The 27,958-nt window shown below is 36.5% G+C and overlaps 1 protein-coding gene across 8 annotated transcripts in view; it reads right to left on the bottom strand.

Moving 5' to 3' along the window:
• SENP1 (SUMO specific peptidase 1) overlaps nucleotides 1–27,958 on the bottom strand; it is a 53,731-nt gene that overhangs the window by 13,524 nt on the left and 12,249 nt on the right. For all 8 annotated transcript variants that reach the window (XM_040488310.1, XM_040488306.1, XM_040488307.1 and 5 more), the window contains 9 exons: nucleotides 27,186–27,345; nucleotides 22,442–22,613; nucleotides 15,369–15,472; nucleotides 15,000–15,286; nucleotides 13,453–13,507; nucleotides 8,976–9,014; nucleotides 8,030–8,114; nucleotides 7,639–7,794; nucleotides 6,431–6,562 (listed from right to left, as the gene is read on the bottom strand). In XM_040488310.1, the coding sequence (XP_040344244.1) occupies nucleotides 6,431–6,562; nucleotides 7,639–7,794; nucleotides 8,030–8,114; nucleotides 8,976–9,014; nucleotides 13,453–13,507; nucleotides 15,000–15,286; nucleotides 15,369–15,472; nucleotides 22,442–22,613; nucleotides 27,186–27,345 (1,190 nt within the window). The remainder of the gene's footprint in view (nucleotides 1–6,430; nucleotides 6,563–7,638; nucleotides 7,795–8,029; nucleotides 8,115–8,975; nucleotides 9,015–13,452; nucleotides 13,508–14,999; nucleotides 15,287–15,368; nucleotides 15,473–22,441; nucleotides 22,614–27,185; nucleotides 27,346–27,958) is intronic.

Raw genomic sequence — 27,958 nt, 5'->3', positions numbered from 1 at the left:
CCCCCATGTACAAATTTTAAAGGGGAGGTAAAAATATCTCTTGAATAATATTTTAATATTTACTATACACTAAAATGACACATTTTGCATACATCACGTTAAGTAAAATATACTATTAAAATTAATTTTACCTGTTTCTTTTTACTTTTTTCAATGTGACTACTGGAAAATTTAAGGGGCACCTAGATAGCGCGGTCAGTTAAGCATCCAACTTCAGCTCAGGTCATGATCTCATGGTTCACGAGTTTGAGCCCCGTGTCGGGCTCTGTGCTGACAGCTCAGAGCCTGAAGCCTGCTTCAAACTCTGTGTTTCCCTTTCTCTGCCCCTCCCCTGCTCGTTCTCTCTCTCTCAAAAATAAACATTAAAAAAAATGTTTAATTACATATGTGGCTCGCATTATATTTCTATTGGGTGTGCTGGCTTAGACCATTTACATTTAATGTGATTATTGATATTGCTGGGTCTGTTCTTCATATCTTTTTTCTTCTTTTCCCGGCTTCCATTGGATTGCGTATTTTTATTCCATTTTATCTTCATTATTTGCTTATTAACTATACCTCTTTGTTTTTTATTTTTGTTTTTCAGTGGTTGCTCTAGGATTTTTAATATAGGTCTTTAACTTATGACAATCTATCTTCACATAACACTATACCACTTCATATACTGTGTACAAATCTTATGCTAGTATGTACTTTCACTTCCCCCCTCTTTTGTGTTATGACTGTCATATCTTATATTCCAAATCCCACAATACATTGTCTTATTTCTGCTTTCACTAGTCAATTGTCTTACAGAGGTATTAAAAAATGAGGACATTTTCACTGCTCTTCATTCCTTTGTATAGATTCAAATTTCTACCTCATAGTTTCCTTTTGCCTGAAGAATACCCTTTAATATTTCTTATAAGACAGGTCTGTTAGTGATGCATTCTCTTGGCATTTGTTTGTCTGAAAAAAGTACACCCTTGTTTTTTGAAAGATGTATTTGCTGGGTATGGAATGTAAGTTGACAAGTTTTCTTTTCCCTTCAGTACCTTTTTCTTAAAAATTTTTTAAGTTTATTTTTTCAGATGGGGGCGGGGCAGAGAGAGAGAGAGAGAGAGAATCCCAAGCACTGACAGTGCAGAGCCCCAATGTGGGGCTCAAACCCACAAACTATGAGGTCATGACCTGAGAAGAAATCAAGAGTCAGACGCTTAACTGACTGGGCCACCCAAGCACCCCTTTCCTTCAGTATCTGAAAAAGGTAGCTACATTGTCTTCTGGCCTACACTTACTTCTGTTGGAAACACATTATATATTCCTTTAGTATATAATGTATCTATTTTCCTCTGGCTGCTTTTGTTATGTTTTTCTTTACCACTGGTTTTCAGCAACTTGATTATTATACTTTTTGGTGTGGTGTCTCTCCTACTTGGGGTATGCTGAATTTCTTGAATCTGCCAGTGTTCAAGTTTCCAAAGTTGGAAAATCTACCATTGTATCTTCAAACATTTTTTCTGGTAACACTTACACCCATCTTTCCTTCTGAGATTCTAATTACATGCTCAGACTGCTTAATATTGCTCCACAGCTCATTGATACTCCTCTTTTTTCAGCCTTTTGTTTCATTTGGATTGTTCCTGTTGCCATATATTGTAATTCACTACTTTTTTCTTCTGTAGGGTCCAATCTACTATTAATCCTACCTCTTACATTCTCTATTTCAGATACTGTATTTTTCATCCCTGTTAAGTTCAACTGAGGTCTTCTTTGACATCTTCCATTTTTCTCACCATAATGTTAATTTTCCTCTAAATTCCTAACCATATGGAATGTATTTATAATATCCCCTTTAATATCCTGCCAACGTAAGCTAGTTCTATCATTTTTGTCATTTCTGGGTATTTCTAGTAACTGTTTTTTCCTTTGTTCTAAATTGCATTTTCCTTCTACCTTATATGCCTGGTAACATCTGATTGGATGCTGGATATTGTGATTTCATGTCACTAGGTTTTGTTGTTACCAGAATATGTTTGTATTTCTTTAAATATTGTTGGGCTTTTGTTCTGTGATACAGGTAAGTCATTCAACTCATTTTCAAGTTTTCAAGGCTTAAATTAAACTTTGCTACCATAGGTCCAGAGTAGCCTCTATTCTAGGGCCACCTTGGCCCAACTCCTGAGGTAATATCCTTTTGAGGCTCTATTCAATGCCTCAGGACCTTTCCACTCTAACTGGCTGGAATACAAACTACTCTAAGCACCTGTGTTAGCTTTGAGGTTTGTTCTGATTCCTTTTTTCTGGTGTTCTTTCCCTAGCCTCTGGTATTTTCTTTCTATGTACGTACAGATCAATGCTCAGTCAAAGATTTAAGTGGGGCCTCTGCATGTCTCTGGGACTTTCTCTTTGTGCAGCCACCCTCCCTTCAGTATTGTACCTCACAAACCTTAGCGACTTTCACCTCCCTGATGTCTGAATTGTCTCCTCCACTTGGCAAGACTGTCAGATACTTCCAGGTTCTTCCAGCTCTCTACCCTCAACATACCACCCTAGTGAGGTGGGGAAATCATCGGCTCATCCCTTTCATTTTCCTTCTCTCAGGGATCTTGTTATCCACCATCTGAAAATTGTTGTCTCATGTTTTGTTCAGTTTTCTAGCTAAACTGAAAGGGTAAACCTCATCCATTTTATTTTATCATGACCAGAAACAGAAGTCAGATCCATTTATTTGTATGCCTACCTAATTTCCATGTATTTCTAAATTTATCTGAAGACTTATAAAACAATGCTTAAGCCCTCTAAGAAGTAGAATCATCAGGCTATAAAGCACAAACATCAAGCCACTGAATCACAGAAGTTACCTAAATCAATCGCCAGGAATCAACAAATAATTTCTAGTGCTGGCATCCATTTAAAAATATTTCCTTTCTGGGACACCTGGGTGGCTCAGTCAGTTAAGCATTTGACTTTGGCTCAGGTCATGATCTCATGGTTCTTGGTCTGAGCCCCACACTGGGGTCTGTGCTGACAGTGTGGAGCCCAGAGCCTGCTTCGGATTTGATGTCTCCCTCTCTATCTGCCCCTCCCCTCTTCACGCTCTCTCTCTCTTTCTCAATCTCTCTAAAATAAAGATATCATATGTTTTCACTCATATGTGGAACTTGAGAAACTTAACAGAAGACCATGGGGGAAGGAGAAAAAAATAGTTACAAACAGAGAGGGAGGGAGGCAAACCATAAGAGACAAATACAGAGAACAAACAGAAGCTTGATTGGGGGTGGGGACAGGGGAGAGGGGAAAATGGGTGATGGGCATTGAGGAGGCCACTTGTTGGTATGAGTACTGGGTGTTGTATGTAAGCGATGAATCACAGGAATCTACTCCCAAAATCAAGAGCATACTGTATATACTATTTAGTCAACTTGACAATAAATTATATTAAAAGTAAACAAATATTTTTAAAACATTTCCTTTGTTTCTTGATTGTGATTTTGAATCTAGTTTTGCAACTAATTTCACCTCTTCTTAACCCTGACCTCCTTTCTTTAGATATTTCTATTCAAAACTAATTGCCAGACCCAGTATAGAAATCCCCATCTATAATGTCCCTGGTGTTATCGGCCTTCCAGCCTCCTTTTGTATTCTTTACAAAGGCAGCCAGTTCCCACATTCCATTTTTGAGAAGTTTCATTTTCTTATAGTGAGTTAAAATGTCAATCCTGTCAATCATTAGTCCTCTGAAGCTATACAGAATTTAACTATTCATCTATACATAAATCCACTCATGAAAATATGTTTGAAAGCTGTTATTTTATGAACAGGTAATGTAGCCAACTCTTCTTTTAGTAAAGAGATCAGAGAAAGGGTAGCCTAATAGCTTTCTGACATATTCTAAATACAGGACTTCTAGGTTTTATTTTCCTTATTAAACTAAATCTGATCCCTTTTACTTCTAGGGTCTTATATTCCTTGTCTATAAAATGGTAAGAATATTATATCAGTTACCTTATTTTGGAGAAATATTTAAAGCAGCCTATAAAAGTGATAGGAAATACAGAAAGAAGAGAAATGGTTATAATGAAAATATATATTTGAGGGAAGAATAGGATTGAAGAGAGGACAAATTACTTGCAAAAGAAAACTGAGAATTCACAACTGAGAAACGAATAACTTATTTTTAAATGAACATGAATACTTAAGGATATCTACTATTTCCTCATCAGAATGTTAACTTCTCAAGAACAGTAACCTTAAAAGCCTGAAAAATACAGTACTTTGACAATGGTGCACTTCAAAATAGTTATCATCATCACAGACATGTGAACTGGTACCTGCTTTCAAGGTTAACATAATTCTAGCAAGCACTCCCTACACAAGTTATGGGTAGGTGTAGTAGAGATAAAGTAGACAAGGAATCTCTCCTTCTCCTCGACTCTCCTACATAATGTAATTCCCATTAACTTTGCTTGCTAGAAACCAAACCTTTGATGGGCCGAGGGAATGGAAAATATGTCCTGATGAATGCCGCCTCTGTAAGGTATCTCACTGAGGTAACTGCCACAGTAAATAGCAAGGACTTATCTCATATCCTACTCATTGCTGCCCTCTAGGAGGTTTTGCGTAATTTACAACAAATGAGCTACAAGCCAAATAGAACAACTGACCTCTTCCCATTTAGCAGTAGTAGGCAAAAAATGGCAAGAAGCCACAGATTAATGTCTTAAAATCAAAAACATTTAATTGGTGGATACTTTTGACTGTCTTTGATTTCTATTTTGCCCTTTGATTTGGTGAACTCTTTTTTTTTCTTTCTGTTATTTGATCCAATGTTCTAGTATCACTATTCTGAGCAAGGGTGGTTTCCCCTAAAGCAAGACAATGTCAAACCATATATTCCTTAACATTTTTGTTCAAAGATTTATTCAGGGAGTGATGAACTTCTGAAATTTGTATTTTAGAAACTGACCTTTGGCAAAAAGAATGGGGCTAGTCCAGCTGGCCCTAAAGAAAATCAACATGCTGGGCATGGCATATGGCTCTCACATTCAATACATCTAATCCTACGACAGGATCCAATTTAAGATTCTGAGGCAGTATAGTATAACAGATAAGATCCAACGCTTGGGTCTAAATCCTGACTCTGCTACTTATTAGCCATATAACTTTAGAAGTTTCTTAATCTTTCCAGGCTTTGTTTCTTCATCTATAAAACAGAGACAGTTAAACTACAGTATATACCTTTCCAAGGTTTGTGGCGACTGTTATATGAATAGAACACATAAAACACTTACAATAATAGTGCCTAGCATGAGGTAAATGCTCAAAAGATGTTAGCCAATATTATTATTTGGAAGACTGTAAGCATGCAAGACAAAACTTTAGGTATCTAGAATAGCTAGTGCATACTATACTGAGTTTCTAAAAATCTCCCACAGCTGTGAAGTTTTGAGTATACTCAATATATCAGGCAAGGATGTTTCTTCTGGGCCTAAGAAAGGAAGAAGTTACTCAGGGAAAAAACCCAACCCATTTCTCTTCTTTTGCCATGAAAATATCGCTCTGAAATAAAATAGGCTCCTACAAGTTTAAGATTGTTTAAAGACTGTAGTATAATTAATCTACTTAAAATTATTAGCAGAAGCTGAGAGCCATAGCTTTCTTTCCTTTCTTTCAACCCAGTACATCAAATATTTAATAATACAGCTTTTTCAATGTCAGTTTAAAAAATATCACGGGGGTGTCTGGGTGGCTCAGTCGCTTAAGCATCCAACTTTGGCTCAGGTCATGATCTCACAGTTTGTGAGTTTGAGCCTGGCATTGGGCTCTCTTTTGTCAGCACAGAGCCTGCTTCAGTTCCTCTGTGTACCTCTCCTTCTGCCCCTCTCCCACTTGCACACACATGCGCACTCTCGCTCTCAAAAATAAGCACTTCCAAAATATATACATCATATATGTAATAAATGTAGGCTACTTATAAATGTAGGCTACTTGAGAAAGCTTATCTCTCATATCCTAAGTGATCTAGAACAAGTAGAGATAAAAAAGGAAGTAGAAATGGAATCCCTAATGGAAATCCCAAAGAACTCCTTCATGCTACAACACAGTCCACTATTAAATATTTGTTCAATAGATGAACTGCTGGGTAGGTGCCTTAAAGAGAGTGAGAATGAATGTCCTCTCCCTCAGTGTCTAAACTGTCTATACATAAAATGGTAAATCAGCAGTTCTCAGACTTGAAGGTACATAAAAAATAAACTGGGGTATTTGCTTAAAATGAGTATCTCCACCACACTGTCTCATACTTATTCAGGAGAATGGAGAAACCCTAAGAGAGCTGATTCTACACAGGTCATCTGAGGACCACATTTCAAGAAACAGTGAGGTAACACCTTGACTTAGTTTCCACTTAATGCTTACTATTTGAATATAAAAACAGGTGCGAGATTACCTCATCATTGAGCCAGTTCAGATGGTTCAGAGTTTGAATATCTTTGCGTGTAATGGTCAAGCGGAATGCTTCACTCAGAACTTCATCTTGGTTCCCATTACGAAATACATTTTTTATTTCCTTCTCCATTTCCTAGGGAACCAAGAGGTACCAGAGATGAAGTGTACATGGCTACAGACACACTAGATTTCTCACCAAACCCCATATAACCCCCAGACTGTATCAGTAATCAACTGTTCACTTCTAACATTTTGGTTTTTATTCTTTCCAGTAATCTCCTGGGTTATCTCCTTTCATTCTATCCTGTCCCCCCTTCTCGTTGCAGCACAACATTTCAGACCTTTCTTCCTTTTATTCCTAAAGTCTGAAATAACCTTCTGCTATCAAACTTTCTAAGTCTACAAGAAGACCTAATTATACTTCATATCTTTGGCCCACACAATTTCTTAACAAATAGACTCTTTCCCAAAAGGTAGCAGGGGATACAGGTAGTGTGTTTCAGACATTTTTCTAGACAAATTTGGGTTTTTAAAATGTAAATTATGGAATCCAGCACCCTATAATACATGTGTTATACTTACTAACTATATGATAGTTTTTCAAACAGAAGAATGAGTCAAGGAACAGATTATCTTAAAATGTACAAAGACTTTGGGGTGCCTGGGTGGCTCAGTCAGTTAAGCATTCAACCCAGCCTTAGTCATAATCTCACGGTTTGTGAGTCTGAGCCTTGCATTTGTGCTGCTGTCAGCACAAAGCCCGCTTCAGATCCTCTGTCCCCATCTATCTCTGACCCTCCCAAGCTTGTGCATGCACACACGCACTCTCAAAAATAAATATTAAAAACATGTACAGACTTTAATATATTTAACTGATTTTTTATTACTTAAAAAAGTAGTAAGCCTCAACTTACTATCTGATGTCAAACTACCCGTACATATACATTAAAAGTAAAAATGTACATAAAACACAAATTTATTAAATGTTTTTTCACTGAAGTCATGAAAAACCACTCACAATTCTTTCTTCAATTTTCAGTAATCCTTTAAAAATAAAGCCAAGATTAGTAATACAAATGAAACCGGGAGTATGCAATACAATGGATACTTTAAATGCCAGGTATTCTATTATTTCTGTGTTTGAAATTCATTCTAAGTATCTTTTCTAAACACACTTGTTAGCACAAGAATCCATAGTACGTAATTTACCTCTGTGATTTCAGGAAATTCATCTTCACTATCAGTTAATTTATGACCTTTCTTTTCTGTTTCTTGGGTGATCGTTACAGGGATCTCCTTTTCAAGAGGTACACGAAGATGCAGTTCTACTGAATCATGTACTGAATGTTCCTGTTCCTGCAGTCTCTGCAAAACAGAACTTTAGAATAAGTGGGATACAGAAAACTACTATTTGTCTACATACACTGAGTAGAACCATCTGGAGAGACCAAGCACATAGACTAATCACACAATATAAGTGCTATGCTATCATAGCAGCTCGCAATTACAACTTTGATCCCAAATCCAGGTAATCTTCCAAATTAGTTGCAACTTGGATGTGCTATTTATTTACAATCTTATCCCCAATTTTGTTTTTTACCTGGTTTTGAAGCTGCAATGCTAGTGCTTTCTGCTCTTCAATCTGGCGCAATCTCTCCCGTGCTCGAGAATCATAAACACTAGTTCTAGGAAATGAAAAGGAATGTGACACAAATGCAGACCACTGTCTTAGCATCATGCATGTTATTGATGAATAAGCACAAAACATAAAACCTCCATATAGAAAGTCTAAAGTGCCTACACTAACCTTATCGCTATTTAAGACAGAGTGAAGCCACATGGTGTTATTGAAATTATCATACTATTTTTAATCAAATGATGAAATTATTAGTTTGTTGCTAAATGTGAACAGGTGATATTTGTGGCTATGTGTAAATGTGTAGTAGTTTTTTTTTAACATTAAAATTTAGAGATTAACATAATCTCTAAGATTATGGAGAGACTGAAGCTTCATTCTAGAAATCCAAAAATGTGATTGAATCCCAAAGGAGCAAATAATACAAGATACTATCGAGGTTTTAATTCAAATACTGTACTTATGATCCAAAAGAAAAAATATGGACTTATTTTTTTCTCTAAAAACAGTGAACAAGTCCAGGGATCTGAATACCTTAGAGTTATTAAAACTGGAAACTAAAAACTTTTAGCGATTTTGCAAACTCCAGAAATGTGAATTATTCAATAAATTAGTTCTACCAATGTAAAAGTAAGGGCACTTATTTTCCTTTCTATGTAATACTTAATATCAAAATAGTTTTCCAATTCAATTTAGCTTCAGCAATTGTTATATATTTAATAAACCTGAGCATACAAATGCCCCAACCCCAAGAGAATTTTTAAAACCCAACAACTTAAAAGCTGTTTTATAAATAGATATAAATAGGGAATTTTTACTGACTAAAAATAGGTAGGGTGATTGGCTAATTGACTTCTTCTGAGAAGGAAGAGATTGAGAAAGAAAAATGATACCAAAAACAATAACTTACAATTCTTTGATCCACAACTCTGCCTGGAAAAACGCAGGACTATGGTGGGGAAAAAAAAATGGCAAATGAACAGGAGGCTCATAAGAAAATTCAAATATTTTCACCAAGAAAATCAATCATTGAAATAATTTAAAAGAATGCTTTATATGTATACAATAAAGCGAAGGTCATAAATTACATAAAATAATTGTAACTGGGAACTAAAGGAATACAGCTATGAGTCACTCACATACATAGTAGTTAAAAAGATGGCCCAAAGTGGGGCACCTGGGTGGCGCAGTCGGTTAAGCGTCCGACTTCAGCCAGGTCACGATCTCGTGGTCCATGAGTTCGAGCCCCGCGTCAGGCTCTGGGCTGATGGCTCAGAGCCTGGAGCCTGTTTCCGATTCTGTGTCTCCCTCTCTCTCTGCCCCTCCCCCGTTCATGCTCTGTCTCTCTCTGTCTCAAAAATAAATAAACGTTGAAAAAAAAAATTAAAAAAAAAAAAAAAAAAAAGATGGCCCAAAGTTCAACAGAGAAATTAACTGTAACACAGGTCCTTACTTGTACCTTGCTCCTTATGAGACCAACCCAACGCGAAAGAGTACATCACTTGTCAAGATAATATATTAAGCTAGAATGTTACTCTTCCAAAATGGTTTAGATTGACAGATTTATTAATGATTTAGTCAAACCTTATGGTTTCTTGGACTTCTTCCTGTCAGTCTACTTGAATCAAAATATATTCAACCAAGTCATAATGGATAGTGAAAATCCCCACCGACAGAATAGTCTGTATCAGATGGTTAGTTAGCCAATGAACCAAAGTGGAGAATTAGCAAGATACAGCTCCACTCCAAAGATGAGAAACCAATTCTATTCCACGCGGCTCTTGCTGACAACCCAAATGAATAATGCTTAGCATAGTCACAGGTATGTTCCCTCTTCCAGAGCCTCTTGCTCTTCTCACACATCCTCATCTCCTTGCCAATCCCTAACTGTGATCTCTCACAGAAACAGAAGAGTGAACACTTTTCCAAAAAAAACTTTCAGATACAAGTAGAAGAAGTGCACAGAGCATGAAATTGGGAGTTAAGAGACCTGGATCTCCTGGAGTGGACCCGGATTCACTGTGTGACTTTGAACAAGTCACTTCATTTCCATGGTCCTTAGCTTCAAATTTGTAAAACATGGAGGTTAGAATCCCTTTCAGTTCTTGAATTGCTACAGTCTGTCTTAGTGAAGGCAAGAACAAGGACTCAGAAGGTATCCCTTGCTCCCCAGACTACCTTTTGAGAATTAGTATTCCCAATCATCCTTAGGCTAGGGTTTGGCAATGAATATGCTGTTCTACTGCCTCCCCACTGTCACTGAGGTTAATAAGGGGAAAACATAGGAGAAGCGGCCTATGCCTTTGGCACAGTGGATACTGATGTAACAACCAAGATAGAAAGCCACAAAGATCAGTGGTAGCACTGTGAGGGGCTTAGTATGTGATACTAAAAACGAGTGAACACAAAAACATATTGACTGCACAACCTAAAGTGACAGGAATTGCCCAGAATTTCATAGTAGTAGATCTTGCTATTGAAATTTGTCTGCTTCCTTTATTAGAACATAAGCTTAATGAGGATAGGAATTTTGTCTTTTCTATTTACTCCTGTATCCTCTGCACCAAGAATTGTGCCTGGCACACAGCAAGTACTCAGTGTTTATTGAATACGTGAATAATGTAAGGGAAAAGTATTTCTCTTCAGTAGACGTAGGTATTTGATGGATTAGGAAAGTAAAATGCAGGGGGAAAAAACAAAATCTTCTTGCTTTTCAAAGAGATTATGTATTATTTCTCATTATGATTGAAGCATACAGTAAAAATAACTACAACTACTTATGAGCACCTACTTAGTACTCTGTGTGAAATTCTGCTCTAGCTGCTTTATATTAGTTAAGCCTCATGATAATTCTCTTTTAGTTAAACCTCAATATAATATAGAATAAGGAATTATTACTCATGTGTATAGAAGAGGAAATGGGAAGTTCAGAAGGATCAACTGTCTTGGAAGAGTCAGGATTAGAAACTGTGTCTGTCCAATTCCAAAGACTGTGATTTCTACTATTGTAACATACCTTTCAATAAACCAAAGCCTTAAACCAACATGAAGATGATGAGTTCTTGGGCTATGCAAGAGAGCCTTTTAGGATTTCTAGGAAATTCATTTGTTTAACAAAGATTTATTTACTAAGTATCCATCATGTGCCAGGCATTATGATCCACATTAGATGATAAATGCAAAAGTATTAGTAATAAATAAGACATAGGGATAAAAGTACCAGAGGAAAAGACTAATACTATCTGGAGAAGTCAGAGTAATGTCTTGAGAAAAAAATAACACCTGAGTCAGATTTTGAAAAGCAAAACGAGATTAACAAGTGGACAAGGAAAGAGAGGAAATTCCAGGGGTTAGGATCAGCATGTACAATGGCACAAAAACAGGAAACAGCATGCTATATTCTAGGAAATAAGGGCAGATCTTCACTGCTAGAATTTAATGGACAGGCAGTGGGGGGAGATTAAGAATAAAGAGCCAATTGGCCAAGACTTGGGAAAGCGGGCTCCAACTGCAATAAACAGCATTATTCAATCGGCCTTATCCAACAGATCATTTCTCCCTCCCTCTCATTCTTCAGGCATCACTAATAGAAATCCTCCATAAAGGAAAGGCACACAGAATAAAGAACTACTGAAGAATTAAAAGCATTCTCTCCATGAGATCGACTTTTTCCCAATAAAGAATACCTACTTTTGTGCACTACGCATTAAACGACTTTTATTTTATTTGAGAGAGCAAGTGAGCAAGCAGGGAAGGGGGTGGGGGGGAGAGAGGGGGAGAGAGGGGGAGAGAGGGGGAGAGGGAGAGGGAGAAGGAGAGTGGGGGAGGGAGGGAGGGGGAGAGGGGGAGAGGGAGAGAGGGAGAGAGAGAGAGAGAGAATATGAATCTCAAGCAGGCTCCGTATCAGTGAGGAGCTGGATACAGGGCACAATATCACAGCCCTGGGATCATGACCTGGGCTGAAATCAAGAGCTGGACACTCAACTAACTGAGGCACCCTGAAACACTTTCATTGTAAGTATTTTTCTGTATGTTAACCTTCACAGCAATTCAATAAACAGTAACATATTAACACTGGCATTTTTATTGATAAGGAAACTAGGTTCAGAACAGTAACTTGTCTAAAGTTATGTGATGCCTGGACGAGATCAGAACCCAGGTCTGACTCAAAATAAAAACAAAACAAAATAAAATAAAACCCACACATAAAGAATAAGGAATCCAAACTGTAAAGTCTCCTTGAGAAATTATAACAGAATTTTTAAAAAATATCTAAAATTTAGGACACACAGGAGAGTTGCAAAGAAGTACAGAAACTGAGATGAGAAAGAAACATCATTATTCCTAATTTTCTCAATGGAAAATGGATACTATTTTCATTCCAGCAACTGAACTGCTAATGGCAAAGAAACTGCAATCTAAGTAGTAACCTACTGAATTACAGAGCAAGAAGTTCCATATAGAAGTCAAGTATCATATAGAAAATTACATTTGAATTGAGACTTAAAAGCTAAGAAAGAGACTCCTGCTTCTTTAGATAGACAAGTTGAGGTAGGGTTACATACAAGGCAGATGGAACAATGACTATGCAGGTAAGAAAGCACATATCACACACTACTAATGTCTGTGTAATTAACACATGAAAGACTCCCATCTTCCCATATGGCTCCTTCTCTCACCTCTATCATGTCTCTCTTCAAATGTCATTTCTCAGCCTTGCCATGACCACCCAAATAAACAGTGCCCCCCTAACCCCAGTCTATATATTGCCCTGCTTTATTTTTCTTCACAGCATTTATCACTATCAGACATACACATTTATTTATTTGTTCATAATTTGTCCCCCACCTCTTTCCTTACACCCCTTACAACTAGAATGTAAGCCCCTTGAGTGCAGGGATTTCATTTTGGTCACTGCTGTTATCCCCAATGTCTATATTAGGACACAGCACACAGTAGGTTATCAATTCGTACTTGTTAAAGGAAAGAATGTGTGATAGGAAGTAAGGCATGTGGAGGAAATGCTTTGTATACCATACTAAGGAGTTTGGGCATGATTTTATGTCTGATAGCCACTCCTGAGGGAGTTTAATGAATGATCAGATATGCATTGTAGAAAGACCACTCTGGATGTAGAATGGAAGATGGAAAAGAACAGGCAAAGAATGGATTAGAGAATATGGCGGAAGATGGAATGAAGCACAACAAGGAGGACGGAAGAAGATGACTAATTAAAAAGTCATTGAAATAATTCAAATAACACAGGCGAGAAATCTGAATTGAGGCAGTTTTACTTTTATGTTATGCAACTCTCAGTGAAGAAACTGTGATTAAAAAGAGGGAAAAGAAAACAATATATCAAGAATGTCTTTTTTTCCATAGTTTACCTGGGAGTTGCAGTCTGGGAATCTTTCACTTTGAGTAAAATCACAGAGTCTGATCCTAAAAAAAGAAACACAACAGCATATTATTATTTAAAAAATTCTACCCAGTTATACACTCCAGGTGTCTATAGTTTAAGCTCCCATACTTCAGTGTATTCTGTTTTCATAAAAATAATGCAGCACAAGGACAAAGGTAAGATGGAAGACAAAAGGAGGCAGGTCCACTTTCACTGAGCCAGAAATAGGGCTTAGGGAAGAGCCTGCCTCACAAAGAAAGAAGTCGCTCCAAAAATACAAGTATATATGCCCTTCATCATCTACTCCTGGGCTGTACTTGATTCCTATGCTGCTTCTTTCTGTTCCTGGGGAACAAAAATAAGCCACAACTTCTCAAAAGTCTTTAGTTCATGAACAACCATGAGACTGAATAAGGTGACCGGGGAGGGGGGAGGGGGAGGCAGAGGCAGAAAGAGAAAAAGCTACAGAAGTAGCAGGGTCTAAAAAAGTACAAATTCTACCATTTATTTTGTGTTATTGATAAAGGCAGGAATCATGTCCTTCTAAATGACTGACACCTCATTTAGGATATTTATTATGGTACAAGGAAAGTAATGAAACATTCAATGTACTATAGCATATTCGTTTCAGTTTAGTTGTAGCTAAGCATTTGTCATACAATGTTATGTTTTTGAGGTTAAAGGCTTTTTTTAATGGTAGTTCCCAGTAAATCATCTCACAAAATTTTATAAAGGTTTTCATGAATATGTATAGCTATATATTGATGCCACTAACAATTTTAATCCCCAAGTGAAAATTTTAAGAAAGTGAGAAATATCTTAAAAAAAAAAAAAAAAAAAGCTAAGGAAGGAGGAAAGAGCCTTAGAGACTGATCAAAAGATCCCTAATGTCTAATCACTTAACCTTAAACTCGTTATAAGTTATATACCTAAATACATACTATCATAAACACACATAACACACACCTAAAGAAAGGGGAAACTAAGCAAACAAAGAAAATTATCATAGAAAACCTTAATTAACTGGAATGCTAAGTGTCTGGATATTTTGGTTAGCTAAAAGTTAAACAGAAAACTTTTTGTTTCCAAAATTTGCTGATGACCATTCTAAAATGCATAAACCTACTATGCAGGTTTTCTACTAAGTATTACCTGGTTAAGAACTTTTACTTCAACACTTAATTGATGTTCCAAAACTTAGAACTTCAGAGTACTTAATGTTCATTGCAAAGTACTAGAAACAGAGAAAGTATTGAAGTAATTGGGATGATTATACTCTGACTCTAGACGCTGCTCAGGAAGTTAATCTTTTTAAGTAAAATATTATATGAAATCATTTGCATTTCCATGTAAGAAAAAAAGTAAATTACTTATAGGTTTAGTTTATTTGTGGTACGGCTAACTGAATTATATATATTTCAAGTATCTTACATGTTAATTAAATTACATGCACATTACAACCTTGCAATTCCCATAGATCCCATAAACAGTTAACTGGTTGTTATTACTGAAAATATACGAAACCATTGTTACCTTCCGATTGTGTATTTGAAGCTGGTAAGTTGTCTGGCTGATGTAGAAGAGAGTGGTGATGTTGGGGTTGATGGAGAGGATCAGAATCTTTGGACCCAAATGCAACAACATCTGGGGCATACGACGATAAGGAATACACACTGTGGGACACTTGTTCCTGGGTAGTTAAAATGCTGGCAGATCCAGATGATGAAGTATCAGAGCCAATAATCTGAGCTGCACAAGAACTTCCATTTTTAAACAGTGGGTCTTTCAAAGTATTCTTATTAGAACTAAGACATCGGGACCTAGCAAGAGGAGAATATAGTTTTAATATCAAATAACAAAGTACAGAATTAAATTCATTTGATATATGTTTCTGTGACTCACAGGTGTAAAGGAAAATGTGTGGTGGGTTTGGCTACAGAAAACTGTTTCCCTGTAACCATCTGTAGTAGCTGTCTGTAAATCTCTCTTTCTTCTTCTTGGACTGTCTAGAGAAAAAAAAGAAGAAATTTTAAACATATCCAATAAGGCAACTTTTTTCTCAAAGCAGCATCTAGACTCCCAGAAGCTCTGCCAAAGTTAAGGCAGAGTCCTTCAAGATAATTAAGAATTATCATTAGGGATATCTAGAAAATTATAACAGGAATTAAATGAAATAAATACCAAATATATTTTGGAAAATTATGGGACATATATGTAAATAATAGTGCAGAGAAACTATAGGATATGAAACCAGAAGGCCAATAGGAAATCACTTTTGAGTCAACTGAGACAGTCCCAGAAACAAAACATTTGAGGATTTCTCAATTAGGATTCCAAGAAACCCCACGATTCCTGACATCTACTAAAAAAGTCACAAGGAAGCAACTAGAATAGTCAAGATCAGAGTGGGATACCTTGCTGTTTTCTATCCTGTCCAATTTTAACATTGTAAGTATTTTCCAAAGATGGTTTTTATCTCAAATATTTACTCTTTTTTCCTAAACCCCAATAATAAGTTTAGGGAAAAGCACATACTCCATAATATTCATTCACTCGTGTATTGACTTGAATACCTACTAAGCACCACTCACTAGAGATACTGCACTGAATAAAGTAATATTCCTGTCCTTGTGGAGCTTATATTACAGTTAAAGGGACTGGCAAGCGAGACTAATCAAAAATTATGGAAAATGAAAATGAAAAAATAAAGACAAGGAAATAGAAAGTGATGGAGGGGAAATAGCAGCAATAGGTAAGACCCTTCTAAAAAGGTGATATTTCAATAGAAACCTAAATCAAGGGAAAAGGTAAGTCATAGAAATTTATAAAAGACTATTCCAGGTAGAGGAATAGCAAATACAAATGCCCTGAAACAGGTATGTGCCTGATGTGTTCAAGGAAAAGTAAGGTCAGCATGAATCAGAAGAGCAGTAAGAAATGAGGTCACTCAGCAGAGAACCAGATTACATAAGGACTTGTAACTATAGTAAAGCATCTATTCTATACTGATCCAGAGAAACAATGGGAAGCATTCACTAAATAATATACTCTGGTACTTAAAAAAAATCTTATACACAGTTTAATATAACCACCAATCTTCAAAAAATAACTTTAATACTTTGTGGCAAGGCTAGCAGCATCCTGCACTGTGACATTTCAATATGCACAGAAGCATTTTGCTAAAAATCGAATGAATTGAGCAATTATCTATGCAAAGGCAAACAGACACTAAGTTTTCTCTTCTTGATCACTGTTTCCTACATAGTAAATTTCAATTACATTGTCCCTATAATGTTACTGTTCTAACAAGATTCACCTTGAACTATGAGGCATGAGTAAATAAATACTCCTTATGAAAAAGAGCTATCCTTAAATTTGAATAGATGAGTAATGAGAAAATTTGAATAGATGGGTAATAAGAAAATAAGTAGAATTAGTTGAGCATTTGGTGGAAAAATAGACCCGGAGGAAAAACAAATTGCAATTTTCTATATGAAGAAAATAAACTCCATTATTTTATCCTTTATACATTAATACTGTATTTAAGATGATGACATACTCTTTTCTAGTGTTTGTGAAGAGACTGTCTGCAGTATTGGACAGGCACTTCAGTGACAGCACAAAAATTATAATGTAGAAAAAGACCATTAACAGGTATACATTAATATCAATTACCAAATCTGCAGTTTCTAGCTATTCTACTGGGGAGGCCATGAGTATCTGAGAGATAAATTTGAAAACTGTAATTAAAATAAATGTCTTTTTTTATTAAAACCTACATTTGCTATCATAAAGGTTCTTTAAGTAGACAGTCTGAAGAATGAAGCATCATTACAATTATTTAGGTTGTAAGAGATTGACAACCAACTACATAGTGATCTATACACAGGAAAGCTGTGTTATGTGGCACTTTCATGACTGAAATTTTTCAATACCTCCCAATGTAAATTCTGACTCCACTTTCCCACTATACCAAATAACCGAATTCATAATCCACAATACAATGGTGTTAACACGTTTTCAGGAGTGGTAAAATGGAGGGCATGAAGGGAAATCAGAAGAATAATACCACCTGGGTCATGGAAATTAACACTTTTTTAAAAAATTATTTTTACATTTATTTATTTTTTATAGAGACAGAGCACAAGTGGGGGAGGGGCAGAGAGAGAAGGAGACACAGAATCCGAAGCAGGCTCCAGGCTCCGAGCTGTCAGCCCAGAGCCTGATGCGGGGTTTGAACTCACAAACGGCGAGTTCATGACCTGAGCTGAAGTTGGACGCTTAACCGACTGAGCCACCCAGGTGCCCCTAAATTATTTTTAAAGTTTATTTATTTTGAGAGAGAGAGAGCACATGCATGTGAGGAGGGGCAGAGAGAGAGAGACAGAGAGAGAGGGAGAGAGAGAATCTCAAGCAGGCTACGTACTGTCAGTGCAGAGCCCAATCTGCCAAACTTGGACACTCTACCAACTGAGCCACCCAGGCACCCATAACTCTTAATTAACCAGTCATTTTAGTTCATTTCCACCTCCTTACTAAACTAGATTTTAAAAAGCTTTGACTGCATTATCACATCATAGGAAGGAGAATAAAGCAGATAAACTGGTGTAAGAGGTTACTTTGCACACCAAGGTGTAGAGAAACATCCCCATCCCATGAAGACTTCAAGAGCACACTGAGGACAGTGAAATAGAAAAGATCTTTGTTTGTGGTACCCTTCAACCTTCATAAACTGACTTCAACCCTATAAAATTAAAAATGCTTCTCTCTTCCCTCCCAACACATAGCAAAATGGTTTCTTGGAATAAGTTTTTATCCTTATAAATAAAACATGAAGAAACAAAGTGCCATTAAGTGACTCACCTAGATTAATTCAATGTAAGAACTGATTTTTTTAAATTAGTCTTCATTCTTTTTTTTTTATTTTTTATTTTTTAAAATTTACATCCAAATTAGTTACCATATAGTGAAACAATGATTTCAGGAGTAGATTCCTTAATGCCCCTTACCCGTTTAGCCCATCCCTCCTCCTATAACCCCTCCAGTAACCCTCAGTTTAATGTAAGAACTGATTTATAAAAGTCTATTATACATACATAACTCACCCACAAATCATTTACCCCAGTACATGTATCTTCAAAGAAAAGCTTCTGTCTAAGCCTGAACAACCTCACAGTTATTAGACAACATAAAATGAACAGGAATAGATGTTCTATATTCCAAACAATTATCTAAGGTCTCTTTAAGCCTCTAAATGTTAATTTAGAGGTCACAAGAATTTATCTTCTATTTAGAACCATTTCAGGCAAAGAAAAGATAGTCCATGCAACTCTCAAAAGAACATATATGTAATATTTGACTTTTCCAAAAGAAAATCCAAAAAGGTAAGTCATTTGAAACTTCAAACACAATTCTTTTTTGGAGCATCTGGTATTACAAATAAAGTAAAAGAAAACATCCTTCTTTGTATATTACTTATTAAACTATTTCTACTGAGTAAGCAAATTATTAAATTAAGATGAAAGGAAGCAATAATTGGTAACATGTTAAAATAAAAGAAGCTGAGGGGCGCCTGGGTGGCGCAGTCGGTTAAGCGTCCGACTTCAGCCAGGTCACGATCTCGCGGTCCGGGAGTTCGAGCCCCGCATCAGGCTCTGGGCTGATGGCTCAGAGCCTGGAGCCTGCTTCCGATTCTGTGTCTCCCTCTCTCTCTGCCCCTCCCCCGTTCATGCTCTGTCTCTCTCTGTCCCAAAAATAAATAAACGCTGAAAAAAAATTTTTTTTTAAATAAAAATAAAAAAATAAAATAAAATAAAATAAAATAAAAGAAGCTGGATAATGTTATGTGTTAAACCTAATAAAGGACCAAGGAAAGTTTCAAACAGTATAAAGGTAATTAAGGTGTTGGATTCTATTTTTAAAATATGTGCCAGATTCTGGTACTTAAATGCGTCTGTAAGAGGCTCCATCATAAACCTGAACTGTCTGTAAGATTATAAAAATTTAACAGAGAACACAAAATAAATTGTAGGAAACTGGTATAACTTTTTGTTACAAATTACTCAAAAAACTTCATAAATACTCCAATTTTGATTCTCTTTAAAGTAAAAGCTTTATACTATATAAACCTCAACTATCAAAGGTACATAATTCAACAACCTTCTGTTTTTAAGTCCAAAATTCTTGGTTATAACAAAATTGTAGGGGCGCCTGGGTGGCTCAGTCGGTTAAGCATCCGACTCTTGATTTCAGCTCAGGTCATGATCTCAGGATTTGTGGGTTTGAGCCCCACATCTGAAAGCACAGAGCCTGCTTGGGATTCAATCTCCCTCTCTCTCTACTCCTTCCCTTCTCTCTCTCAAAAAATAAATAAACATTTTTTAAAAAGCTTAAAAAAAACCCAGTATTGTAAAAGGTTTTGGGTTTTCTTATGAATAAAACCATCAGTGCTGTCTATTAAGAAAGCCTGACATCTTAAAATGTTGCTCAGTATGTTGCAGAGAAGGATGTCTGGAAGCAACATATCAGTGAAAAGAAACTACATGTGTTTTTAACATTTTACATTTTTATTGTCCCTAGTATTTTCTTTCCCAAACAGAAATTCATTTCCTCTAAACAATGTTAACAGAACTCTCAGTTAAAATGGAAATACTCTACACTGTCCAGTATGGTACCCACTAGCAATATGTGGCTAATGAGTACTTGAAATGTGGCTAGTATGACTGAGAAAGGAAATTTTTAATTTATATTTATACATTTATTTATTTATATTACATATATAAATTATAATTTAATCTGAATTAATTTAAGTAGTGCATATGGCTAGTGGTTACCCTATCAGTACCGTTCTTTAATGATATCCCTGAATCAGCCTTCAGCCAAGTGGTGGTCTAGCCATCACTTACATATTTCCAAATTCTTCTTGATGTATTCTTTTTAAACTTCTATTGTAAGGCTGAACAATGCAGTGGTTAACATCATGTTAATTTTATAAATGACTTTATATTCCTGAAGGTGATAAATAAATCCAGCAGTAAGATTAATATCTAATTTTCCTTCCTTAACATAAGAAACTGTATCTCCCTTGGAGATCCCAACATTTCCATGGAAAATAATTTTTCCTTCAGTTTGTAAGCTCCCATCAGTAAATTCTTTATTCCCAAGGGAAGAAAAAGAATTATATTTTAATCCAGATTATCTAGTACTATCCAAGACTAAATATCTGAATAATCTGTTGATAGTTTAATAAAATTTGGTCCAATATTTTATTTTACTCGTATTATATGGGCAATCCCATATTCCTGTACTACGAGTGACTTGATTTTCATATCAGAATATAGACCTAAAAAACAAATGAGGCAAAATTTTCTGCATCTCGTTTCACAGAATAAATTCAATCTTTGGCATCTTCTTGACACTGTAGAAGGAAGAAAAACTCCACCTTCATGTCCTCCAATGGCCCACCCTGGACATTGGCCTAGAGGGTTGGTTGGAAGGATAAAATTATTCACCTAGCCCAAGTCCTCAGGCTGAAGGCAGAGGTGAAAGGAGGAGGGGCTGAGTGGTCCAAAGGACTGGTTAGCTAGTGGGATTACAATGAACGCACATAGTCTTAAGGATCCCAGTGATCTCAGCAGCAGCCACCTGGGGCAGGGGAGGGTTGGGAGGCCAGTATCCAGCTGCCATGCTGCTGTCTCCTCCCCCACAAGTCTCTCTGTACCCCATAGGCTGCCTAGGATCCAGCAGAAGCACAGCCCCAGTAGTTAAAAAAATATGATTTATGTATGCAATAACTAATACATACATGGTGCTAAATTCAATAGTACAAAAGTGAAAAATAAATCTCTACTATTGCTCAGCTCTTATCACCAAAGGCAACTGCTGCCAGTTTCTTATCTATCCTTTAACTACTAAATATGACTTACTAGTTCTGCCACCCTCTCCTTGAATATTTTAGATTCAATACAAACTTAAAACCAAAAAAATGCACAGCATTTTTACTAACCATGTCACAAATAATCAAGTTCTGCCACTTAAACAATCATCATTAACAAATTATCTAGTTATTTGGCACATAGTGCTATATTCTTGACTCTCCAGTCTGTAAGCTCCAATGGGCTGGAGCCATACCGCTGGGTTGTATAATACAATGCATACCAGACTAGACTCCAAAAGACCTGGGTTGTAGGCTGGCTATTTACTGTGTGACCTCTCACCTTTACTCTCCTAATATGTAAAATGTGCATATCATCTCTACCTATTTCACAGCATTAAAATGACTCAACATAGTAATACATGTGGAAAGCACACTGGAAACTCTATATACAATATAAATGTAAGGTATTGTTATTTATTTGTATCTTCATAGCAAGCAGTCCAAAGCTGACTAGATGCATAGTATTTAACTTAACAGGTACAAGCACATTTCCTACCACATAAGTTATATGCTATATTATATTTACAGAATTGAATTTCTCCTTTAGGCTTACTGAATGCATATAACAACCAAAGTGTCAACAAAACATCTTTTTTGGGGGGAACATCTATGATCTCAAAGATCTTCTTACTCAATGAAGGGTTGTAAATTATTTAGCTGTCTTCTTGATTTTCTTCTTACACTAAGGGAAAATTGTCCTAATAAGAAATAAAGGCAGGTATTTCATCAAACCCAGCAAGATTAACAGTTTTGCCATATGAAACAAGAGTTGAGGAAGGCCCCCCCCCAAAAAAAAAACAGGGATAGTTTGATATATGAGAACTCATTTAGGAAATACTGAAAAGTCTGCTGTCCAACAGGAATAGAGAAAATGATAAGAAAAATAATGAAGTCCTCCTAAAATCTAAATTAAGAAACAAAAAGCAGAAAAAGGACTAAGTGAACAGATGGTTAGTAAATGTCTGAATCAGAGGAACAAACGGCAGAATACAGGGAAAGATTCTAACCTTTAGCAGCGTTTGTCGCAGGTTTTCCTTACCTCTTCTGCTGTACTAACATGTCGCCTCTGAGTTTTCTTGGGGCTCAAGAGGTTTCGGCGACATGAACCACTCCAAGATGGACTTGGGACAGGCTTAATAGGAAAAGATTTTTCGTATGCAGACACATGGCAGTGATGATTTGCCTTTCCTGTAAAAGTGTTTGATAATCCACTAAAAAAAAAAAAAAAAGTTCATAAGAAAAAAACAGCAAGAAAATCCAACCTAGTGATTTTCACTTTCAAGAAATACCAAAAACAAAACACCAACAGGTAGAATAATGGATGTACCATTTGAGGGACATATACAAGAAATGATGCATGGGTTGCTGCACCAGGTTCTGCAACTTAAGAAGTCCTAGATTACCATACTACATAATTACCAAACATCTAAAATTGCATTTCTTAACTTTATAGTTCCTTTGGTCCGGAACCAAAGACCTGTGCAGTATGACAAAAAGTATATCAGGTCAGACTTCTTCAGTAAACTTGGGGTCTATATATCTTACACTTTCTATTTACTTGCTGCAACCCCCTCCCTCAAGCCCTTTGTGGGGAATTATTTATGCAAAGATGGATAAAGCTAAAGCCTCTCAAAGAAGCTTTTAAACTGAATTTTAGGGGCTCCTGGGTGGCTCAGTCGGTTGAGCCCCTGACTTCAGCTCAGGTCATGATCTCATGGTTCGTGAGTTTGAGCCCTGCGTCGGGCTCTGTGCTGACAGCTCAGAGCCTGGAACGTGCTTCGGATTCTGTGTCTCCCTCTCTCTCTGCCCCTCTCCTGCTTGTGCTCTGTCTCAAAAATGAATAAATGTTAAAATAAAAAAAAAAATCTAAACTGAATTTTAAAATTTCCTAAAAAGCCAACAGAGGGCTCCCATCCTTCATTAAAAACAACCAGAAGGCTTTCTTTTAGGCTGCATCGCTCTCTGCCAATTCTCCTTCTGGCCTATTTACCTCCTCTGAAGGAGAATTTTTTTGTTTCTTTAAACTGTTTGTGCCCCCAAATAAAGGAAAACACTGGCAGGAAAAGTGCTTTTGTGAACTTAAAGCCCAGTCTTATCTCTAAGACTTGATTAATAATTTAAAGTTCTTTCTACGTGGTCTTTTTCATCTATTATTACCCAGTAAGTATAAGGTACTTGCACTTAGCATACTGAATTTTCTTTCTTTTTCTTTTTTTTTTTTTTGCTGAGGATGCAGAATACACAGCTGACTAAGCTGAATTCAATGAAAACAACTCTTTAAATCAGTACAATTAGTCTGGATCCAAATGAAATCAGACTAGTCTAAAGAAAATCAAAAAGCACTTACATGCTCTCTCAAAGGGAAAAAAAAAGAGACAAATCAAGAAACGCCCTCTTAATTATACAGAACAAACAGATGGTTATCATAGGGGAGGTGGTGGAAGCATGGGTGAAATAGGTAATGGAGACCAAGGAATACAATTCTCATGAGCACTGGATGTTGTATGGAAATGCTGAATCACTACATTGTACACCTGGAACTAACATAATACTGTATGTTAACTGGAATTAAAAACTTAAAAAAAAAAAAGCACTTACATGCTCTGCCTCTAACTCTTCAAATTATAATGGTTTCTATGTGTGTTAGAGTGGGGAAAGGAACAAGGACTCAGAATTTTGGGAATAGGCCTTAGGATGGGTGGATGCAGCTACAAAAAGAAAGGCAAGTATAATTGCTTGGTGAAGATATAATGAATTCTTCACAATGTCTTTTTTATTGATGCTTCCTAGAGTGTGTGTGTGTTTAATGCAAAAGATTTATTTTCTAAACAAAAAAACAGTGGGAGAACATCTTGCAATGCCAGAGAGCAAGGATGCTTCCAACAATTAATGAGGTTGGGCCAGACACAGCAGTAAGCTTGAAAGAACTCCCACTGGATAAAGCTGTGAGAATGTGAACATTACAAGAATAATGATGGTGGTAGACTGAAACACACTGAGTCTGTAATGACATTAAAAAAGAAAAGAAAAATTCCTCTGAACCACATGAAGTGGCTATTAAAAAAAAAAACAAAAAAACCTCACTTTGAAAATTGGTAATGGAAAAGAAGATCTAATCGTATATCCTGCCTTCCCAGTAGATGTATCTTAAGGTAACCAAACAACCCTATCTACTGAGAAAAAAAAGCTCTCCTTCACAGCAGAGTGACAATAAGTGTAGAAGAAATGATAACACTGGAAAAGTATTATTTCATTAACTCTAATACAATTATTATCAGGCCAAAGAAGGTCAAAAGATACAAATTTCCAAGTTCTAAGTAAGTTCTGGGGATGTAATGCACAGCATGATGACTATAATTAATACCATATTACATATTTAAAAGTTGTTGAGGGGCGCCTGGGTGGCGCAGTCGGTTAAGCGTCCGACTTCAGCCAGGCCACGATCTCACGGTCTGTGAGTTCGAGCCCCGCGTCAGGCTCTGGGCTGATGGCTCAGAGCCTGGAGCCTGTTTCCGATTCTGTGTCTCCCTCTCTCTCTGACCCTCCCCCGTTCATGCTCTGTCTCTCTCTGTCCCAAAAATAAATAAACGTTGGAAAAAAAAAAAAAGAAATCATTATAAAAGTTGTTGAGAGGTCTTAAAAGTTCTTATCACAGGAAAAAATAATTTTGTAACTATGTATGGTGATAGATGTTAAGTAGACTTACTATGGTGATCATTTTTTTTTTTTTTAAACGTTTATTTACTTTTGAGACAGAGAGAGAGCATGAATCGGGGAGGGTCAGAGAGAGAGAGGGAGACACAGAATCTGAAACAGGCCCCAGGCTCTGAGCTGTCAGCACAGAGCCCGACGCGGGGCTCGAACTCACAAACCGTAAGATCATGACCTGAGCCGAAGTCGGACGCTTAACCAACTGAGCCACCCAGGCGCCCCACTATGGTGATCATTTTGCAATACATACAAATACTGAATCATTATGTTTATATACCTGAAACTAATATAATGTGATATGTCAAATATACCTCAATTTAAAAAAATTATCAGATAACAATTATCAATTCATGTGAATAACTATTAGGCTGATACGAAACTGGTCATTGATAGAACACCAAAGTAACATCATTTACATCAGTTATATTCTAGTCACAAGGGGGAATACCTAACTGTACTAAAGGACCAGACTGTTACCTCTCTACTCCAGAATCACTAATGATAGGAGAACCAGATTTAGAGGTTTTCTAATGTGATGTAACACATCACTAGTTTTTATTGAAGACAAAAATGTAGTTTACAAAAAAATATAGAGGATAAATGACAAAATAATACTATGAAGAAGAAACCTGTCAAATCCAAAGGGTGGAACACTATGTATAAAAGTCATATCATAAGAAAAAAAGGGGTTTTCCAGATTGTAAGAGACTTAAAGGCAATAACCACCAGTTGCAATCCTAGATTATATACTGGTTTGGACAAAGAAGCCATAAAGGATATTTTGGGTCAACTAGGAAAATTTAAATACAGTTTAGTGTACAAGACAAATTTACTGAATGGAAAAGAAGATGTGATTGACTTAAAAAGCAGATTATTATAAAAGTATGCACAGTATGAATTCATGTTTGAAAAAATGTGTATAAATGCAGAGCAAAACATCTGGGAGGAAATATACTAAGATATTACAGAGGTGATCTTTAACTGGTGGAAACATGATGTTTTTATTTTTTATTTTTACCTATCTGTATTTTCTGATTTTTCACAAAGCACATGTACTTGTTTCTATAATGATGTTATTTTTAAAAATAACAGTATAGTCTTACTGAGTAAAAAAAGCAACTTGCCAAATGATGCATATAGAAAATCTTTAACGAAGACAAAAAAACATTATACATTTCATAGTACACATGCATATATCTCACGCTATATAAGAGCAAAAGAGAAACAAACATAGGGAAAGGTGTGGATGGAAATACACCAAGGGGAGGGGAATAAAATTGTGAGCAGTGGCCAAGGGATCTTCGGCTTTTTTGGCAATGTTTTAATTTTTACAATGTGAATGCATTAATGAATTCTTGTGTAATTAAAAAAAATAAGGAGTGGAGAAGACTATCCCTGGGAGTATTGACACATGTTTCCAGAGTCCATGTGCTGATAATCATAAAATAAAAGCCATCTCGTTGGTTTCTATCAATGCCAGCAAGCTTAGCTTTAACTAAGCAGGAAATTAAATGATACCATATTCCTAAAATCCATCACTAGAGTAAAATTTAAGAAATCATAAATACCATTTTAAAAAAGAAATATTTTACTAATAAAGTTCTTGAGGGAAACCTTTATAAGCTTAGTGAGGGAATAGGTAGTGCTTATGAAATTGGGCTGAAAGGATAAAGCCCTGAGGCCATGGGGTGCAGAGTTTCTTTGGTTTGAGCCAGGTCTCTGCTCATGTGAAAGCCTATAAAAATGCGCTGATTTCTTTGCTACTAAAGTCGTAGAAATTGAACAACTTCCACGTTAAGATTCATAATAGCCATATTAATCCCAAAATAAATACTCATTCATATGCACCAAGATTTCCCTCAAAACTCTCCTCTAATGAGAAGCTTTGGATGTCACCAAAATTCAGCACCAATTAAAAGTTGAAAGTTTAAAACACATTTGTCCATATTTTCATGGTTTAAAGTTCAGAAATGGTGTTACACCCTTAAAATGCCAATGTTAACAACTATCTTATGGCCATTTTCTCTTATACCAGAGGAAAGACTTGTGAACTAAGCAGCCAGAATACCTACCTTGAGGTCTTTCGGGTTTCGAGGTAAAGACTTCGGCTGTTTCTTGATTTTTGTAAAGTTGAACCTGATGCTGGAGTGGAATTTCTCCACTGGCCATTTGCACTCTGGCCAAAGGTTCTTAAATCTCCTGAGCCAAGAAAACTGTCTGAGGAAGGGTTGTCTAAAAGAATAAAAGTTTGAATAATTAGACAAATACCGACAGTAGTTTTCCATATGACTGCAACCATGTCCAACATTGTATTCCAAAGTAATGTGGCATAGCACCATGTCTCTCATGGAAGAAAGATCCCAGTCTCAACTGCCAGTAAAGTCCGCAGTAAGGGAACTTCTACAAACTATAATTGATTCAGCCATACTAACCTGAAAATTGATGAAGGAGCTGAATCCTGCCACAGCCATGTGCCTTATCTGCATCAATGTGACTCCGTGGTGTCCACCAAAAGTCAACATTTTACCCCAACTATATCTTGCAAGCACTCCCAGGCCTGGGCCTGAAAGAAGGTAGGCCAGACCAGTAAGAAAGCAGGTGGAGGGCCAAGGAGAATTGTAATTCAAATGAACAACAGTTATTGCTTAATAAGCAGCTGGTGTCACTTTGTTTTTAATTACCGTGTTCACGACTCAGGGGCTCTCTCTAAGAGCAGAGATAACCTCATTGCTGCTTATTCGGGCTGGCTTATGGCAGGAATGACCCATCATATGCATCTGGTTCTGGTATGATTATCTTCAGTCACTTAATGTCATAATCATCAGACATATCAATACTCCCTCCA

The sequence above is a fragment of the Herpailurus yagouaroundi genome, unplaced genomic scaffold (assembly GCF_014898765.1).
Source record: "Herpailurus yagouaroundi ecotype Mexico unplaced genomic scaffold, PumYag 166, whole genome shotgun sequence".
In the NCBI taxonomy this organism is placed as follows: domain Eukaryota; kingdom Metazoa; phylum Chordata; class Mammalia; order Carnivora; family Felidae; genus Herpailurus; species Herpailurus yagouaroundi.
This window is presented reverse-complemented; position numbering and strand designations above follow the sequence as displayed.